This window comes from Bufo bufo, chromosome 2, assembly GCF_905171765.1.
Source record: "Bufo bufo chromosome 2, aBufBuf1.1, whole genome shotgun sequence".
In the NCBI taxonomy this organism is placed as follows: Eukaryota; Metazoa; Chordata; class Amphibia; order Anura; family Bufonidae; genus Bufo; species Bufo bufo.
In genome coordinates this window covers 152,119,979-152,141,476 of record NC_053390.1, presented here as the reverse complement: position 1 = coordinate 152,141,476, position 21,498 = coordinate 152,119,979, and the positions used below count along the sequence as shown (strand labels likewise).

The 21,498-nt window shown below is 46.2% G+C and overlaps 1 protein-coding gene across 1 annotated transcript in view; it reads left to right on the top strand.

Annotated features, from left to right (window-relative positions):
• The first annotated feature begins 259 nt into the window (after positions 1-259).
• NUDT12 (nudix hydrolase 12) overlaps positions 260-21,498 on the top strand; it is a 46,250-nt gene continuing 25,011 nt past the window's right edge. Inside the window, exons 1-2 of the mRNA XM_040421604.1 lie at positions 260-321; positions 17,870-18,065. Coding sequence (XP_040277538.1) covers positions 17,872-18,065 — 194 coding nt within the window. The 5' untranslated portion in view covers positions 260-321; positions 17,870-17,871. The remainder of the gene's footprint in view (positions 322-17,869; positions 18,066-21,498) is intronic.

The window sequence follows — 21,498 nt, the reverse complement described above, 5'->3', positions numbered from 1 at the left end:
TTTTTTGACACTCGCCCTGAGAGAAATTTTACCTAGAAACTGCACTGCCAGAACCTATGGTACCACATACCAGTTTGAAGGTGCTCTGCAGAAGAATTCTCCAATCCAGTCATAAACATCCACAGCTTTCTTAAAAGAGTAGATGCAAAAGAAGGACAGTTTATTAATCATGGCATGTGAGAAGTAGATGTGATAAGCTGTGTTCTCTGCACATGAAGGATGAGGGGGCAGCTATTAGAAGATGTACGGTAGCAGGAAGTGAAGCTTTTCCCAGTGATCCTTCAGCAGTAAAAGGATTCAGCTGCTTCTTCGGACACTCAGGTACTGACCGGCCTCTGACACCACAGCGTACCCCAGATTGGGATTACAGCCACACAAATGGCAGTCCAAGCTTTTAAAGGCATTCTGGGATTTGTAGTTCTCACTATCAGACTAATGATGCTGTACACAGATACATTGTTGCACTGTAAACATGTGATACAGGTTACATAACACAATGCAACATATACAACACCTGTAACATGTAATAAATGTAGTGTGTGCAGCACATGTAGAACATGGAACATGTAAGGCTACTTTCACACTAGTGTTTTTGCTGGATCTGGTAGGGTTTAGCAAAAACGCTTCCGTCACTGATAACCATCTGCATCCGGTATGAACAGATCTGGTTGTATTATCTGTAACATACCCAAGACGGATCCGTCATGAACTCCATTGAAAGTCAATGGGGGACTGATCTGTTTTCTGTTGTGTCAGAGAAAACGGATCCGTCCCCATTGACTTACATTGTGGGTCATGATGGATCCGTTTTGCTCCGCATTCCCAGGACAGAAAGCAAACCGCAACATGCTGAGGTTTAGGGTCCATTCACACGTCCGTATGTGTTTTGCGGATCCGAAAAACACGGACACCGACAACGTGCATTCAGCATTTTGCGGACCGCACATCGCCGTCACTCTCATAGAAAATGCTTTTTCTTGTCCGCACTTGCGGACAAGAATAGGACATGTTCTATTTTTTGTGGAACGGAAGTGCGGATCTGTAAATGCGGATGCGGACAGCAAATTCCGGCCCCATTGAAAATTAATGTGTCCGCCCCTGTTCCACAAAATTGCGGAACGGATGCGGACCCATTTTGCGGACACGTGAATAGACCCTTACTCTCCGGTATGAGAACGGAACGGAATGCATTTTGGTGCATTCCGTTCTGTTCAGTTTAGGCCTCTTTAACACGGGCGATGTGGGAAAATATGCGGGTGCGTTACGGGAACACCCGCGATTTTTCTGCGCGAGTGCAAAACATTGTAATGCGTTTTGCAGTCGCGTGAGAAAAATCGCGCGTGTTTGGTACCCAAATCCGAACTTCTTCACAGAAGTTCGGGCTTGGGATCGGTGTTCTGTAAATAGTATTATTTTCCCTTATAACATGGTTATAAGGGGAAATAATAGCATTCTGAATACAGAATGCATAGTAAAACATCGCTGGAGGGGTTAAAAAAATAAATAAAAATTTAACTCACCTTAGTCCACTTGTTCGCGGCCCGGCATCTCCTTCTGGCTTCATCTGATCTCTGTGGAGCAACAGGACCTGTGGTGACGTCACTCCGGTCATCACATGGTACGTCACATGATCTTTTACCATGGTGATTCACCAAAGATCATGTGACGTACCATGTGATGACCGGAGTGACGTCATCAAAGGTCCTTGAACTATAATTAATGCTCACCACAGGTCCTATTCAGTAAAGGGGACAGAAGGAGATGCCGACATCGCGATCAAGTGGATTAAGGTGAGTTAAATGATTTTTTTTTTTTTTAACCCCTCCAGCGCTGTTTTACATGCTGTATTCAGAATGCTATTATTTTCCCTTATAACCATGTTATAAGGGAAAATAATAATGATCGGGTCTCCATCCCGATCGTCTCCTAGCAACCATGCGTGAAAATCGTACCGCATCCGCACTTGCTTGCGGATGCTTGCGATTTTCACGCAACCCCATTCATTTCTATGGGGCTTGCGTTACGTGAAAAACGCACAAAGAAGAGCATGCTGCGATTTTCACGCAACGCACAAGTGATGCGTGAAAATCACCGCTCATGTGAACAGCCCCATAAAAAATGAATGGGTCAGGATTCCGTGCGGATGCAATGCGTTCACCTCCCGCAACGCATCCGCGCGGAAAACTCGCTCGTGTGAAAGGGGCCTTAGGGTTGTTTCGGGTATCGAGCTTTCAATACCCAGTCGATACTTTTGTCCCGGTATCGATATGATACCGGGATTTGCCTTTTATCGATACTAGACTGCGCTACTGCACAGCCCAGTATCAGAGAATATGGATTGCGCTGCTCTCAGCGCGGCCATGTTCCCTCAGCAGCACAGGGAAGAAGGAAGCAGTCTCTCTCTCCCCCTGTGCTGCTGCTGCTGCTCCCACCAATGAGAGCGCAGAGGGGCGGAGGAGGGGAGGGGAGGGGCTGTGGCCACTGTGCCACCAATGATAATTAAAGAGGACCTTTCACCTTGAAAAACATTGTGAACTAAGTATGCTGCCATGGAGAGCCGCGCCTGGGGATCTCACTGCACTTACTATTATCCCTGGGCGCCGCTCCGTTCTCCCGTTATCCCCTCCGGTATCTTTACTCACTAAGTTATAGTAGGCGGTGTCTGCCCTTGTCCTGTGGGCGTCTCCTTCTCCTAGGCTGTAGCGCTGGCCAATCACAGTGCACAGCTCACAGCCTGGGAGAAAAAAACCGCTACAGCCTAGGAGAAGGAGACGCCCACAGGACAAGGGCAGACACCGCCTACTATAACTTAGTGAGTAAAGATACCGGAGGGGATAACGGGAGAACGGAGCGGCGCCCAGGGATAATAGTAAGTGCAGTGAGATCCCCGGGCGCAGCTCTCCATGGCAGCATACTTAGTTCACAATGTTTTTCAAGGTGAAAGGTCCTCTTTAACGTTTAATATACACACAGAAACACATTGCCGGTACCCGACCTCTGACAGGATGTTGCGTCCGTGGCAATTAACCTCTCAGGTGCTGCTGATCGCAGCGCCCTGCCCTGTCAGAGGTCGGGTGCCAGCAATGTGTTTCTGCCGCCGGTTGTATTTGTATATTAAACGTGAATTATCATTGGTGCGCTTCCCCCTCCCCCTCCACAGTATTAAAATCGTTGGTGGCAGTGGCCACAGGGTCCCCTCACCTCCTCTCATTGGTGGCAGTGGCAGTTCTGATCGGAGCCCCAGCTGTGTAATCCTGGGGCACAGATCGGTTACCATGGCAGCCAGGACGCTACTGAAGCCCTGGCTGCCATGGTCAACTCCCTGATGCTGTGTGCACAGAGCACAGGGCAGCAGAGAGAGTGTGAGGTCCTATTCACCCTAATAGAGCTCTATCAGGGTGAATAGGACAAGGGATTAAAAGATCCTAGGTTCTACCCCTAAGGGGGGAAATAGTTATTAAATAAACTGCAAAATAGTATAAATCACCCCCTTTCCCAATTTTACATATACAATATATAAACAATAAATAAATAAAATATTACATATCGCCACGTCCAAAATATAAAAAAATCTCTCTTATGCGGAGAACACTGCGGTCATCTTGTCCCCCCCAAAAATAGAATAGGATTGTTCTATTATGGGCCGGACGTTCTATAAAATGCGGAATGCACGCTGCTTTTTTTGGCATTTAATTTTTTTGGAGTGGTATCGAGTATCGCAATACTTTTTTATGGTATCAAAACCGAATCAAACTTTTGGTATCGAAATAACCCTAGTTCAGTTACGTTTTGTCCCCATTGGCAATGAATGGGTACAAAACGGAAGTGTTTTTTTCCGCTATTGAGACCCTATGACGGATCTCAATAGCAGAAAATAGAAACGCTAGTGTGAAAGTAGCCTAATACAATGTTGTACGTGAAGTAATGGGGTACTTGTAATGTGGAATACCTGTAGCATGTAATACAATGCAGCACATGTAATGAATAATACAATGAAATACATGTAATATGTACAAAAAGGCAGCACATATAGTAAATGTAACATGTAATACAGTGTAGCACATGGAGTACATGTAAAGTGTAATACATGTAATGAATAATACAATGCAGCACGTGTAATACACGTAATATGTAATACAGTGCAGAATGTATTAGACATGTAATAAACATAAATGTAATACAATGTACCGTATGTAATACAAGGCAATACATGTAATATATGTAACATGTTCTGTAAGCAGCAGGTGTAAATGTTAGCTCAGCGGTAGAAAAAAGCTGTGCAGCTCATACTTGAAACTGCGTAGAAGACTATTTTTAAAGGGACTCTGTCACCACTTTCTAACCCCCCCTTTTAAAAGTATTGTTATCTCCATGGCGCCCCTGTGATTACAAAGGTGTTGTTAGAAGATAAATTCGCCGTCTCCTTTTGATAAAAAGAGCTTTTATCTAACCTGTCAATCTTCTTGATAAGGTGCCCAGGGCGTTTCTGTTGGTCTCAAGCTGCCGCCCGCCGCCGCCGCTGTTGGTGCCCAGCTCCTCCCCTTATGCTTTCAGCGCCGCCTGAATATAATGAAATACGCCTCCGGCTCTCGCTCAGTGCCCCCTCCTTTTAAAAGATCCCGCGCGTGCGCACAGGCCTGTGCCTGATGCGCCCGTGCGGACATTTACAATCAGCCTCATTGAGCGAAGTGCGCATGCGCGCACTTCGCTCAACCTCCTCATCAGACGAGCACTGCAGCCGGCCGGCTGCAGTGCTCGTCTGATGAGGAGGTTGAGCGAAGTGCGCGCATGCGCACTTCGCTCAATGAGGCTGATTGTAAATGTCCGCACGGGCGCATCAGGCACAGGCCTGTGCGCACGCGCGGGATCTTTTAAAAGGAGGGGGCACTGAGCGAGAGCCGGAGGCGTATTTCATTATATTCAGGCGGCGCTGAAAGCATAAGGGGAGGAGCTGGGCACCAACAGCGGCGGCGGCGGGCGGCAGCTTGAGACCAACAGAAACGCCCTGGGCACCTTATCAAGAAGATTGACAGGTTAGATAAAAGCTCTTTTTATCAAAAGGAGACGGCGAATTTATCTTCTAACAACACCTTTGTAATCACAGGGGCGCCATGGAGATAACAATACTTTTAAAAGGGGGGGTTAGAAAGTGGTGACAGAGTCCCTTTAAGGGGTATTCCCATCTCGGTCTTTCATGGCTGATATGGTAATTATTTTAAAACTTGAAGCTGAACTTGACTTCGGTTCAGGGCTGTGGAGTCGGTAGATAAATGCTCAGACTCCGACTCTCCGACTCCTCTGTATTTAATATGCAAATGTATTTTATACATTCCTTGAAGGAAAGAAAGGCAACATACATGTCATTACCACAGAACTACTGGCTAGGAAGCTGCTGCCTTCTCCTTTGTGTGCTGATCTTCTGCTGAAGATGGGGCAGTGGGAGGATCCAGGAATGGGCAGGGGAAGGGGCATTTATTTTAAAACACGATTTCCCTAGTAGAATCCCATAGTCATGTTAAGCCTTAGCTGAATGACAGCAGTTTTTCAAATGGTTTACAGCTTCTGTCTTGAACTATTGACTATCCATTCCCTTCACTTATACAAGTGTCTCTAGTCCTGCAAAAAACATATTTACTTAATCAGTGATCAGTGAGAGGCTAGGTTAACCATGGGCGTTGCGTTCCCTGTAACAGCGGAACACAACACAATGGAAAGTATAGGTATTGCCGCTCCTTAACTGTGCGTTGCGTGCCATATAGTGAAGCATATGAAAAGCATGCTTCTTCACGGTCACTTAAGGCTACTTTCACACTTGCGGCAGGACGGATCCGACAGGCTGTTCACCCTGTTGGATCCGTCCTTCCGCTATTTCACCATGCCGCCGGACCGCCACTCCGTCCCCATTGACTATAATGGGGACGTGGGTGGAGCTCCGGCACAGCACAGCAGTGCACGGTGAAAGGCCGCCGGACTAAAAGTACTGCATGTCCGACTTTTTAGTTCGGTGGCCTCTCACCGCGAACTGCCGTGCTGTGCCGGAGCTCCGTCCCGTCCCCATTATAGTCAATGGGGACGGAGCGGCGGTCCGGCGGCACGGCGAAATAGCGGAAGGACGGATCCGACAGGGGATACAGCCTGTCGGATCTGTCCTGCCGCAAGTGTGAAAGTACCCTAACGTGTTCGTTTTGCGGTAACGTGACGCACTGCATGCATTGGCCTTTTTTCTTACAGTAGAGAAGTGATTAATTATAACTTTTTGTGAATTGGGACATAAACTTGCTTTTTTTTATTTTTTTTATTCCAATTTAAATTTAGTAGGAGTCGGTTCATTTTTGCCGACTCCAACTCCAGGTACCCAAAATTGCCTCCGACTCCGACTCCATAGTCCTGCTTTGGTTCCAAGGTATTAGTCGGAACTGAAGCTGAGTTCGGTTTCAAGTTTTAAAGTGGTTTTCCGCTTTAAAAATCTATTACTGAAGTTTTTCAACGAAGTCACGCACGACTTTGTGAATAGCTAACTTCGGCTAATCGGAACCCATACATTCTAATGCTTTATGGAGACAGATCTCCGTTCAGTATTATTCCGAAGTTTTGAATAAAGCGACTTTGGATGTAGCGCTAACAGTAACCACTGGGCGGGGGGACGGCCGACGTTACGGAAACATCTGAGCTGCCCATAACTCCCACAGCAGTGAATGGGATTACGCAATGGAGTTATGGAAAAAGCAAAGCATAGGTCGCTCCGTAACTCCACCTCCCTCAGATGGGAATAACCCATTAAATGACACCATAAATAACAATTCCCTCATATAGTGCTATTATCCGAAGGTCAGTGCCCTGCGTATCTATCAGGACAGGAAATATAGGCAGTTTTTCGGACCGCCTGTGTCTGTAGGGAGCATACAAGATGCAGGAAAGTTAGGTGACGTTCTCTGGAGCCCTACATATTGTAAAAAGTAGTAACACTATTGGGAAGAATTGTTAATGAAGCGACTGGCTTGTTTTTGTATGGTTACATAATTAGTACCTTGTGCAAGTCATTGCACAATGATGTGGAAATGATCAGCGATGAAGGACATGCCCGCTTTAGTTTTTATGCTCTCTTATGGATCTTATTGCAGTACTACTGGTTTGGCTGCCTCATGTCTCCGAAGCTTGTAATTAAAGGGGTTGTCCGAGTTATGAAAAAAAATATATAGCACTGTAAATCTGATGGTCAGCAATATATAACTAAGCTAAGCAAGTTTTCGGCAAAAAAAAAATCTATTTTCTAATTTTCCTGGTTCTCTTATGGCCCTTTGTTTACCTACAATAACAACTATCTCTGCCCCTGCCCCTGCTCTGCAAAGGGAGTGAATACAAGTGCTGCCCTGAGTGACATGTCTGCCTGTGGGACACTCCGTTGTATGTCCCAGTTGTATAATGACACTGCTGATACACACAGGATCTTCTCCCTACCTGTTCTTGTGCAATGCTCTGCAGAACTCCTCTGTCAGCTCCTGTGCCCAGCATTTGTCTCCTCACTGCCTGCAGCTACTCAGTAAAGCCTTCAGCCCTGAGTCTGTGCAGCTGAAGGGGTTAAGAATCCAGGGAGAAGCAGACTGCAGCAGACGGTAGTGCAGTGGGGTGTGGCCAGCACAGTGACGTCTCCTGTGCAGACTCATATCTGCTCTCTCGGGCTTGTATACGAAACATCATCAGAGCAGGGAGAGAAGCTGACATCACAGGTCATGTGACCCTCAGGGAAATCTTAGAAAGCAGCAACTGGAGATAAAGTAAGTGAATTTTAAAGTCCTTACATTTGCCTAGTTAGAAACATACAAAGAACAAAAAATGCCTAAATGCCACCAGGAAACTGGCACATATACACCGATGAATATGCTCCAATCTGCTATAGACAGGTTGCACATGGGCGCATTTTGTATAAGGGCTCATTCAGACAGCCGTGTTTTGTGGTCCGCAAATTGCGGATCTGCAAAAGACGGATACCGGCCCGTGAGCGTTCCGCATTTTATGGAATGCACACGGCCAGCCCTATACAGAAAATGCCTATTCTTGTCCGTAGTAGTATATCATATAGCAATATAATGTCCTTCTCAGGGAAAATACTTCTTTCCCTTTTCCAACTGTCACTTTCTGCATACAATTTACAACATCTACTGGATCTGCTCTTTGCAATGTCGATAACAAATTTCCACACAATCCAGCCCAACAGAACCACTTGGTGGCTATAATGTGGTTCGGAGCTTTCTCCCATCCTGAAACAACTGGTGACACAAAGAAACAAATCTTTTCTAATATAAGTACATCATTTCCACTAAATATAAACTTTTCCCCTTTATATTCCGGATTATCGGATTATCAAAAATCAGCCGACTATGCCAATTAATGTTTTGCTGATAAGATCAAGACTTCAGGTTCGGATACTCTTTAAAGAGAGACTCATAACTGAACTCCAGCTACACTTCAAAGGAAGGTTTATAATATAATTTTCTTAAATATAATAAGTAGTATAAACATATAACGATATAATGTCCTTCTTTAGAACTTATCTATATACAAAAGATAAAGAACATAATACACAATTACATCAACACTTCATCTGGAGTCCTGACTAGTGATAGACGAACATTGGCCGTGATCAAATGTTCGCAGCGGGCCCCTTTGACTTTAATGGCAGGCGAACCTGAAAAACCTTCAGGTCCTATTTGCAGCCACCAAATACTTACTAGAAGTGCACAAATAGCCCCACAACATGGACAGTGACATACCAGAGGGGGATCATTGGCAAAAATTCCCACAAAAAATATGTATTTTAATCAGGGGCCATTTTTATGCGTCTTAAAGGGAAACTCTCAAAAATGTGCCCTGCTGGAGCCTAGAAAAATTCTATTTTAGGCCACGAGTACAGGCCCCAAAAAATAGGCATTCACCTGACAAAAAAGAACTTGTGATTATGTGGCTGGAGGTACATTAGGCGGTCAATGGCTAAAAAATTTCTGTAGGCCAGTACAGGCCCCCAAAATTAGGCATTCACCTGACAGAAAAGAATTTGTGATGATGTGGCTGGAGGTACATTAGGCGGTCACTGGATAAAATTTTTACTATAGGCCACTGGAGTAGAGGCCCCAAAAATTAGGCATTCACCTGACAGAAAAAGCCTTTTATGCCGCTGTATATACAGTACATAAGACAAGGACCATTCTTTGTTCTGGTTGGTGGCAGATATGTGTGGGCTGGCATGAGGAAATTCAATTACACATTGTCGTAACTGGTGCTGAATTGTTCAGAGATCTATGCCTCATTCATTTTTAGAAATGTGAGGTAGTCCACACTGTCGTGAGCTAGGCGAGTGCTCTGAACGTCCTTTCGGATAGGACACTCAACGATGGGCAACCCAAAAGTTCCATGGCAAATTGTGCCAGCTCTGGCCACAGGTCAAGCCCGCACACCCAGTAGTCCAGGGGTTCCTCGCTTCTCAGAGTGTCTACATCGGCTGTTAACCCGATGGAGTCTGACACCTGTCGGTCTAGGCGTTCCCTGAGGCTGGATCCGGAGGGCGGCTGTTGATGGGTTGGCTGCAAGAATGATCTCATATACGAAGTGACCAACACATCTTCAAACCGCCCTATTCTTGCAGGCGCGGTAGGATTGGTACCCGCACCTGTTTTGCTGAGGGTGAAAATTTATCTGCCAGCGCCTGCAACAGCAGAATGCAGCATCTCTCGCAGCAAGGCCTGGAAATGCTGCATTCTGCCAGCCCTCTGTGATGCTGGTAACATGTCCACCATTTTGTGCTTGTACCGGGGGTCTAAGTATGTTGCCACCCAATACTGGTCATTGCCCTTTTTATGCTTTTTACACGGGGGTCCCTCTTCAAACACTGGAGCATGAAGGCCCCTATTTACACTAAATTGGAAGCGGTGGAGCGCCCTGCCACCTGCTCATTGCCCACGAGAATGTCATCTTCGGTCTCCTCCCCCCAGACACTGACAACACCAGGGATCCCAGAAAAGTTTAAAGTCCTCCTCAAAGCCTGCTCTTCTTGCTTCTCCTCCTCCTCTGACTCCTCTTCAGACTCCTGTTGACTTGTCTCAGAGGGAGTAGCCCCCCCGGGAATTCATTCAGCATTGTGACTTCCTCATCTTCCAGCTCCTGCTCCTCGACAGCTTGATCAATGACACGACGCAATGCACGCTCCAGAAAGAAGGCGTAAGGTATGATGTCACTGATGGCGCCCTGGCTGCTTCTGACCAGTTTGGTGATCTCATCAAATGGCCGCAGAAGTCTGCATGCTTCACGCATGAGCAGCCACTGGTGCAGTGTTAAGAAACAAGCTCCCCAGAACTTGTCCTGCTGCAGAGTTCGTACAGGTAGTAGTTAACAGCATGTTGCTGCTTTATCAGCCTATCAAGCATATACAAGGTGGAGTTCCAGCACGTCGGGCTGTCACTAATCAGACATCTGACGGGCAGGTGATGTCGCTGCTGAACATCAGCAAGGCGAGCCATGGCCGTGTAAGATCTTCTAAAATGGCCAGAGATTTTCCTGGCCTGCCGCAAGACGTCCTGGACTCTGGGGTATTTGGCAACGAATCGCTGCACGACTAAGTTCAAGACGTGTGCCATGCACGGCACGTGTGTCATTTTGCCCTGTTTCAGCGCGCTTAGCAGATTGGCACCGTTGTCGCACACCAATTTACCAACTGTCAAATTGAGCGGGGTTAGCCACTGATTGGCCTGTGACTGCAGAGCTGAAAGCAGTGCAGGACCGGTGTGGCTCTTGACTTCCAGGCACTACAGCTGCAGCACAGCATGTCAACCTCTGACATGGCACGTCGAATAGGTTCTGGGGAGCTTGGTGGACGCAGCTGAAGAGGTTGTAGCAGTGGAAAAGGAGGAGTCAGCTGAGGAGGAGACGGAGGATGGAGTAGCAGGAGGACAATCCGGGGCAGTAACACCAAATACACATGGGAGCCACAGGTTACATGCTTGACTGCCATCAGAAGGTTCACCCAGTGGGCAGTAAAGGTTATATACCTTCCCTGCCCGTGTTTTTAGACCACGTGTTTATGGTCAGATGTATCTTGGCACTGACACTGTGTGCCAGAGATATATTCACTTGCCGCTGAACATGGCCATATAGCTCTGGGATGCCCTTCTGGGAGAAATATTTCCTTTCGGGGACTTTCCATTGCGGTGTGCCAATGGCCACAAATTTTCTAAAGGCCTCCGAGTCCATCAGTTTATATGGCAGTAGCTGGCGAGCTAGCAGTTCCGACAAGCCAGAGGTCAGCAGTTGGGCAAGAAGGTTATCCGACGTCATCAACTTTTTACTCTCGAACATTTGGGCCACGGAAGCTTGCCTTCTGCCAGATGAACGCGACAACGGCACGATGGAAGGTGGAGTGGAGGACAAATGGCAGGAGAGGGGAGAAGGAGAAGAGGCAGGACGTGGAGCGCCGGGAGTGTGGCATTGTGGGTTCTGACGGCGTTGCTCCCACTGGGCTTGGTAATGGGAGGCCAGGTGCCTTCTTAAGGTGGTCGTCCGTAGGTGAGTGTTGGACTTACCGCGACTTATGCGTTGACAGCACAGGCTGCAGATGGCAACACTATTGTCAGCAGCTGACACGTTAAAAAAAGCCCACGCTGCGGAGCCATGTGCTGGCGTCCTGGGAGCGCGAGAAGTGACTGTGCATGGCGGATGGCTCGCTCCAGATACATTTGCAGTCTCCTTTTTGCCTCCTGTGTCCTGCAAGCTCTGCCTGCTTCTTCTCCTTCTCCTCCCTCTCTGCTGCTCCATCTCTCCCTCTGAACTCCCCTCCTCTTCCTCTCTTGTGGGCATCCACGTGACGTCCATCGACACGTCATCATCGTCACCTTCACCACCACTGACATTAGAGATCTCAGAGTAGGCAGCAACAGTGGGGACCTCCCTTCTTGGGCTGATCTGGGTACTGTCGTCAGATGGCTGGGTTGCGGCCATTGCTACCTCCTCTTCCTCATCCGATGTCAAGAATGGCTGCGTATCGGTAAGGTCTGGGAATGGATGGGAAAATAATTCCTCTGACTCAAGTGGAGGGGCTATGGTAGTGGTGGTGTCTTTGGGGGTGTACACAGCAGAGAGTGAGGAGGGTGCAGATGCAGAGGAGGAGGAGGGTGTAGAAGCGGAGAGCTAAATGAGCCACTCAACCAATTCTGGTGCGTCCTTTGAAGTAATCGCATGTGCCTTTTCCAACTTCTCAGGCTCCGGCCTGGTGCACCTGCCCGACCCCTACCACCCCTGCAGAACAGCCTGCCTCTTCCTCTGCCTGTCATTTTCAAAATGACCCTGTGCCTAAGTCCCTAGAAAAGAGCAGTATTTGTGGAAGTGCAGTACGCAGCCCTGCAGGGTATTGCGATGGTGAGGTCACGGTTAATAGGCAAAACGAGGGTTGCTCTTGGTTACTCACAGTTTATGGAAGACCCTGGGCAGGCGTACAGCAGTGATGGAGAGGCTGGCACAGGAGTCCTCTGGGGCACTCTCATTGTATAGGGACCAGGCCGGTGGTAGGTGAGGTGCCCTGGGTGTTGCAGGTTTAATGTGCCGGTGGCAAGATCCCTTTAAGTTCGTGACGCCAGTGCCGGTAACGGTGGCACACCGATTTATGATAGGAATAATTGAGGAACACGATGTTGTGGTGAACCAAAACTTCCTTTTACTGAACAATTAACTATTTACAGTCTTTGGTCACAGTTCCACATGAACAAGGTTGATGACAGGCAGGCTTTACACATCACGTGGCAGGCACAATGTTCTTGCAAGATACTCAGAGGGTTAAACACTTACAGATCAGGCTGCACTTTTCCTCAGAAATCCTGTCTGTCTTTATCCCAAGGCCCATATGCCCTATTATTGGCTTTATCCTTGGTTAGGGAAACTTCCTCAGGTATATGTCCTTGCTTTCAAATAAAATCCTTCTGCCCTTCAGCTCTCTTGTCTGGCTGGAATACTGGCTCTGCTCTGTACCCTGTTGTGGGAACTTAGTTTCTCTCAGGAGGTAGACCCTTCTCCTGGTGGGGCAACTAGAAGCCTGGACTGTCTAGCTGCATGTCAGAACTTGGCCTTCAGCTCCTGCCTGGCTAAAGTGCCCACTATGAACTGACACTACACACTTTTCCTGAACAGGACCTGGCTATATATATTAGGGGTTCCCTAGCTCCCTCTACTGTCTAGGAGGAGGAACTGCACCCTAACAGGCCTGATACACAGCTAAAGCAGGAAAAATACACATAAAACATAGCAATATACATTAAAATGTAATGTAAAATACAATGCCACGGTTCCACAGGAGGTGGAGAACAACGTGGCCCAATTGACCCTTGTGTAGTGCCCACCTTTACCTAGTGGGACACTACAGAAGCAGGTTTATTGCAGGCCTCAATCAGTATTTGGTGGAAACAGGTATATCGAACCCCTTACTCTGTATTTTGTGGAAGCAGGTATATCGCAGGCCTCAATATTTGGTAGAAACAAATTTATCGAACCCCATAATCAGTATTTTGTGAAAGCAGGTATATCGCAGCCCTCAATCAGTATTTTGTGGAAGCAGGTATATCAAAACCCTCAATTTTTTTTTTGCCACAACAGTTATATCACACCACCCTGTTTATTTGGGGCAACAGGTATATCGCAGCTGTCAATCAGTATTTTGTGGAGGCAGGTATATCACACCCCTCAATCATTTTTTTTTTTTTTTGGGCAACAGGTTTATCACACCCGTTGCAAATAGTTGTTCCAATAGCGCTTGTCCCTCTATATAGCTGCTGTATCGCAGCAGAACCGAACACAACTGCTGCACAATACAAATGCACTATAATATACTTTCTTTGTTAGTGTATTATAAGTATATCACACCCCTCAGTATATCACACCTATCGATAACACATCTATACCAGTCCTTAAAAGGACTTTTATGGACCTATTAGCTAGCGTTTGGTGTCCCTAACAGCCTTTCCCTGCTCCACAAAGCAACCTCTCCCTACACTGGCAAAACACAGAATGTAAAATGGCTGCCAGATCGGGTTCTGTTATAGGGTGGAGGTATGTCCATGTGCTGAAATGTCTCAATTGGCTGTCCTGTCCCACCTGATGGATGTGCAGACATCCCAACCTGCAAAAACTCATTTCAGGGAGGTGTACTTCTCATTTCAGGGAGGTGCACTTCTCATTTCAGGGAGGTGCACTTCTCATTTCAGGGAGGTGCACTTCTCATTTCAGGGAGGTGCAGTTCTCATTTCAGGGAGGTGTACTTCTCATTTCAGAGAGGTTTTCTTTTTTTTTCTTTCACTAACTTTTTATTACATTTTCCAAACATATGCAGTATCTGCACACTTTGCTCTATGGTGTGGAGGACTGGGCTCATTACCCTGCCCCAAATTATCATATTTATGTATATGATTAAAGGGATTCTGTCACCACCTATAAGCCCTGTGAGCTAAACATATGCTCATGTCCAGGGTAGCATTCTGATTTCTAAGGTGGCCTTATAAAAGCTATTTGTGGTTTTATTCTGCAGAAAAACAGGTTTTACTAACCTGTCAATCATTGAATTAAGGTGCCCAAGCAGGGGAGGTCTGTGGATGCATGGTGCCCGGCCGCACGCATTGCCGTTCGTGCCCAGCGCCGCCTTCTACTCCTCAGTGCCGCCTCCCCCTCCTCCCGCTTTGAGATCCCGCGCGTGCGCACAGGCTCAGCCTGATGCGCCGTTGCGGACTGCTGGCATCGGCTTCTTCTTGCACTGTGCGCACGCTCCGAGAAGGGGACACTGCTACAGGTTGCCGAAAAGGTTTACTGCGAGTAAACTAGAGATGGAAAGTTCGGATCTTGCACATGAATCGGTTCATTTGAATCAGTTCATTCAAATGAACCAATTCATGAATCGAATCTTCGATTCATTCGCTGAGCTGACAAGAAGCAAGTGAACCGAAGCTTAGGTTGCGCAATGCGCATGCGCGGATGCTTAGATTCACTTGCTGACTCGCTGAGTCGGCTCTTGGTCTGAGTCAGGAAGTTTATTCTTTAAAACCCTGTGTGTAATTATCTACCCCATTGTAGGAAAAAAACAAGCATCCAGGGGGTGTGAATTTAGCACTGGGGTAAATAATATAATTAAAATGGAGGGTTAAATGTGTAAATGTATTTTAAAAAAATACATCTCTCTCAATAGTTCTATAGCTACTGAATGAGACAGAAGAAGGGATGCCTTTAACATATATATCTCCTTGAGAAGCCAATTTGACCCTAAAGGGTTAATTAAACCTGTAATCTAAACTCTGTCCTGTCACTTCTCTTGTCTCTCTGCTCTGCTATCAGTAAACCTTTTCGGGATATATTGTTTCACATGCGGTGTCAGGGAGCCGCTATCTAATAGCGGGAGACTCCCTGAACGTCCGGGAGACTTGAGATCCCTGGATGTGTCATGGGTCAAAGTTCGTCGCAATGCAAAAGAATATGGCACTGGAGGACATCGCCATATGTATGTTTGCAGAATTGCGAACGCGCAAAGTTCACAGCGCAACAACCACTGGGCGAAGCGCAAGGCCATCTCTAGTCCTGACTACATCTAGAATAAAGGTACATACTTCACCAATTGAGTTAATATCATCTGACAGCGACATCAGCTGGGAAGCCCTTTCAGTGATAGCAGTCAAATTCTCGATCAGGAAAACACAGATTAGGTCCCTACACCATGCGCTCCCCCCCCCCCTCCATAGGATGACCTTCTGACTTCTTTTCTGAAGGGGTACAGCTTTATGCAGATTAAACAAAAATCTCAATTTCCTAGTGAAACGTAGCCAGCGCATGTGCTCCATAATTGTCACTGTGTACGTGTTGTTCATCTGCTCTCACCCCAGACCTTGGAGTGGCCAGTTCCCAGGTCTGCAGCCAGTCAGAATCTGAAAACAACCTTGGAGAAATAAGACAAAGCCTTACTCCCTGCATCTGCATAAATAAACAGATACAAAATGGAATTCAAATGATCAGAAACTACCACTTCACACTTTAGGGTCCTACACCCCGCATCTGCCATCAGCTGTTCTGCAGGAGCTCTGGTGCCAGAACTGCACTGTTGACTGTGTATTAGATGGAGCTGGTAACTGCAGCACTGCTCCCAGAACAACTCATCGGCAGGGGTGCTGGTTGTCGGACAATTCTCCAATCAGATATTGATGGCCTATCCTGAGGATAGGCCATCAACATTAAATCCTGGAAAAAACCCTTTAATGGGGCTGTCTCACCAAAACAAGTTGTCCATCAAAGTACTGCAATGCTGGACAGGAGATGGGCCAACTGCCTCCTGAGGTGTAATAGGGAGAGAGCTACCGCAGAAAGGACACACTCCCTCAGCAGCCAGCTTGATGTAAATTTGGAGCAATGAATGGTGAAATCTCTAGCTCCATGTGAGGTACAGGGGTGGTTTTAGCTTTGTTAGAATATGATTGTCATGATGTTTGATTTTCATTTTTTACATTCATCATTGGATTCATGTAAAAATGCTTTAATAATTTTGGTGCATCTTTTGGCTTCAAAGGGTATTAAGTGGTGTAGACTTCATTTCTAGTTTAGGGCAGTTTGAGTAGCACGCTCTGCTCCTCTCATGTTACCTGTCATCCTGCAAGTTGATCCAGAGGAAGCAAAAAAAAAAAACTATGAGGTAGAAGCCAATTTTCCCCACTTTTTAAGGGGGAAAAAATTTCATCCCGACTCCAATCAGGCAATCAGAATAAGGGTCCATTCACACGTCTGTAGAATGGGTCCGGATCCGTTGCGGAACGAATCCGGACCAATTCATTCTCTATGGGGCCTGAAGAGATGCGGACAGCACACAGTGTGCTGTCCGCATCCACATTCACGGAGCGCGGCCCCGATCTTCCGGTCCGCAGCTCCCGAAAAAAATAGAGCATGTTCTATTCTTGTCCGCAGACAGGAATAGGCAGTTCTACGGGGATGTCGGCTGGGTGTATTGCGGATCTGCGATACACTACGGACGTGTGAATGGACCCTAACTCCCTAGGTCAAATACCCCTCTCTAGTAGCTATAGCCTGTAATATTAATACACTCCAGAAATACATCCAGGCCCTTCTGTATCTCTCACAATATTCAGTGTAGGTGGGAGATATAGGGGGATATAGGAAACATTTGCTGTTCCCAAGACCTGCTCCCAAGGACTCCCATATAGATGGAGAGCAGAAATTACCAGCGGGAGATTTTTTTTTCTAAGGGAAAATCATTCCCATGGATTACTATGTATGCCCCATTTACTGATAAGGCTACTTTCACACTAGCGTGGGTCCAGCAAAAATGCTTCCTTTACTGATAATACAACCATCTGCATCTGGTATGAACGGATCCGGCTGTAACATTGCCAAGACGGATCCGTCATGAACTCCACTGAAAGTCAATGGGGGACGGATCCGTTTTCTATTGTGTCAGATTGTGTCAGAGAAAACGGATCCATCCCCATTGACTTTCATTTCCAGGACGGAAAGCGAACCGCAGCATGCTGAGGTTTTCTCTCCGGTATAAGAACGGAATGCATTTTGGAGCATTCAGTTTTGCTCAGTTACGTTTTGTCCCCATTGACAATGAATGGGGACAAAACGGAAGCATTTTTTTCTGGTATTGAGACCCTATGACGGATCTCAATACCGGAAAATATTAACGCTAGTGTGAAAGTCGCCTTAGCTTGGGACAAATTTTCACGTGTGGTCAACTTGAGTTATTTTGTCCAATCTGACATTTCTAATCCTCTTCTCTTGCATTGTGCAGCGTGGGTCTGTACAGGGTTGTGTTCGGCTCTAATACCTGTGTCTTAATGCCTTTCAGAAATGCAAAATCCCAAGGAAGAAATGGTTGCTCAGCTGCACAACTTGTGTGCTCTGGGCGATACTACTAAGCTGTTTGCTCTTCTAAGTCATTCATCCTCCATCATTAATGAAACCGCTGAAAATGGATGGAGTGCTCTTATGTACGCAGCCAGGAATGGCCACTTTGATGTAGTGAAGATGCTTTTGGAGAAAGGGTAATTACACGTATCTTTCTTTTATATTTGCTTCATGCTGGCTTTTTAATACAATTATAGAAAAATTCAGTCTTTTTCTCCTTTTCAACTTGCAGCTCCACATCCCTAATTTACACTGAATAGTTTACATTAGAAGATCTCAGCATCAGTGCTCCAGGTGCCCAAGTGTGACATATTTCAATTATACCAGAGTACCAATTCTGAAACTAAAATGACTAAGCCTTACTTATCTGTGTCCTTTATACAAATGTCTGTAATCTGGATGCAGTTAAAACGCTTATCTGCTGCTCTGTAATGGGATAGGCAGTAAAGTGGATGTTAAAGAATAGGCACCGATTCAAAAGTGTTCCCAAAACGGATTCTGTAGAAAACGACATGGTCAACCTGGTACCATATATAAAAAAAAAATTGTGACTAAGACTGAAAGGAGGAGAGGTTAAGGGCGTTCTACGTGTTTTGGGGGTTTTCTGAACAGTTAGATATTCAGCCATATTGTTTACTTGAATTTTTAAAACATTTAAATATGAGATATGGTCTTGCAGTAAAATGTTGCTACTGCCTAGACACAACACAAAAAAGGTGTGAATGCAGGGCTTTTGGTTGACTCGCCAACAGTATCTTAGACTCCGAGAGTCAAAGACCAGCCCATCAAATGCCCTGTATACTGGAGTGTAGGAACCTGGCCTTGCGCATCATAAAAGATTTTGCCCCGCCGGTAAATCACAATAACGCTTCCCTTAAAGGGAACCTGTCACCAGCCTCATGCTGCCTGAACCCCGAGCTGCAAACAAGAAACGGGAACAGAGAGAAGTCATGGGAGCAGCTCTCCACTGCCTTCTCCAGGCCTTGGCTTGGCTTGAGTGACAGGTTTTTCCCTATTTGTATATAGGACGAGACCTGTCCTATTAACGGAGAGGAGACTTATCAACCCCCTACACCACTCGTCCTGCAGTTTTGTGACTTTTTAAAGGCTATTGCGCCTAAATCTAGTGGTAAGGGCAGTTTCTATGTTGTCCTCACCATTTTCTGAAAAGGGGGCAGGGCAACCAGCCTCAACACATTTATTATCGTTTATGCCTATTTTCTGGCAAAAATGATGACTGAAATCTATGTCAGCGACTGCTGCAGTACTTGCCTAAAGGGAATCTGTCACCTATTTTGAGCATATAAAACTGTTAACATAGCAATGTTCAATTCCAGCATGTGTCTTCTTTCTTTTATTCTTTCTGATATGCTAAATAAGCTTCAAGCTGCCCAGAAGGGCGTTATTACTCTCCTCTAGTGCCCAGTAACGCCCCCCTGCAGTGCCCAGCCCGCCTTTCTTCCAAGCCCAGCACACCTCCTAAGAAATAAATTTACTCCCACATCCTTGCCGAACGGCGCCGCCCCCTCCGCTACGTCATGTAATGTATTCACCCCACGATCCTTGCATCCTCCTTTCTTGCCCTCCGAAATCTCGCGCAGCCGCAGGCGGGCTGGGCACTGCAGGGGGGCGTTACTGGGCACTAGAGGAGAGTAATAACGCCCTTCTGGGCACCTTGAAGCCTAAAGGGGATTGGGGACATTGCTCTAATAGTACAAGTGTGGCATACACATTACATACAAGCAGGTAGTACCTTTTGGCACAGATTTCTGCAGCCCCGTTTTCATCTTTGAAATTCATGGCCAGAAGTTACTGGTTTCTTCTCCTCATTGACGTATCGGGTCCCTTGCAGGCATGCAAAGCTTCCTCTTCCGCTGCTCAGGGAGCCCGGTGACGTCACTGGCAGCAAATGAATGGAGGTGAATATTGATGAGTGGCGGAGTTACAGCGGCTGGCCGACATTCCGCTAAGCCCCACCCCTCCAGTCCGGTGAGCTTCAGAATGAATGGAGGTGAATATTGAGGAGGGGGCGGGGTTACAGCGGAGCAGAGAGACCGCTGTAACCACCTGGGCAGTGCAGCCGGAAGTCAGGGAAAGATAAACAGATATATAAACAATGAGTAGGGGACCGTTGGAGCCACATAGAAGTGGCAAAAATAGCTGAAAATATATGGAGGCACCTTCATTTAGAGGTACATTGTGAGTAAACGTGTTTTTTTTTAAAACATTTGGTCCCGGACACCCCTTTTAATTTGCATATCAGAAAAATCGCTTTTTGATCTAAATGAAAACTTGAATAAAAGAAAGAAGACACACGCTGGAATGAAGGTACTTTATTGCACATTGCTATGTTAACAGTTTTATATGGTCAAAATAGGTGACAGATTCCCTTCAATTTATGCTGAAGCTTGTGCCTCGTTATGATAACTGACCCCCATAAACGTTTGTAACATTGGAATCTGTCAGGATTTAATGCTGCTTGTGGTTTGGGTAGCATAAATCTCCAGACAGGTTTCATTTAAAGGGGTTATCCAGGAATGTAAAACAATTTAAATACTTAAATATTACTTTATTACACCTATATCCCCAAATATCTTTCATTAGTTATAATGGCTTGTCTTGTCTAGGGAACAATCATCAGGGGGAATACAATGGCCGCCGTCCTATTTCCTCCTATGATCCTGAATACAAATATGATCTTTAGCTGAATCTCTGTAGGAATGGAGTTCATGAGGAGACATGAAGTGCAGAGAAGGGTGGATGATGTGACTAATGAGCAGTAGCACTTGTATGGAGTCTGCTACATTACCACAGTCTGTCCTGTCCATTCTCCATGTAATTCAGCTGTCTCCTCATGACCTCCATTCCTACAGAGATTCAGCAGATCCTATCATCTGTATTCAGTATAAAAATCCCTGACAACAAAGAGGAGGATGAGGCAGCTCTATAGATCAGTGTTGTGAAGTAACTCGTCCTCCTGTGTGATTAGGACAGGTTTTCTGTGGACTAATAGGACGGCGGCCATTTTGTTTTCCTGATGATTGCTCCCCAGACAAAACGAGCCATTATAACTAATGAAAGGTATTTGGGAATATATTTATAATAAAGTAATAATTAAAAGGGTATTCCCATTTCAGACAATGGGGGCATATCGCTAGGATATGCCCCCATTGTCTGATAGGTGCCAAGAACAGAGCAGAGATGGCCAGAGGACCCCAGGTTTTCCGGGCCTGGCCACCACCAAGCGTTCTCCCCACAGAAGTGAATGGAAGCGCACAGCGATTGATCGTCACTGATCCCATTTCTATGAGGCCGACGGAAATAGCCACCCTTCACCACTTTCAGGGATCCGTTCTCGATGTAGGTGTGGGTCTCATCCTAGTGATATGCCCCCATTGTCAGAGATGGGAATACCCCTTTAAGTATTTTTATTTTCTTAATTCCCAGAGAACCCCTTGCTTTCCCCTCTAGTAGTATAATTTGTGTCCCCTATTCTCCTGCCTTCTAGTTTCTCCAATATTCACATCATCCTCCCACCCAAGTATTCAAATTGCACAATTTCATACAATG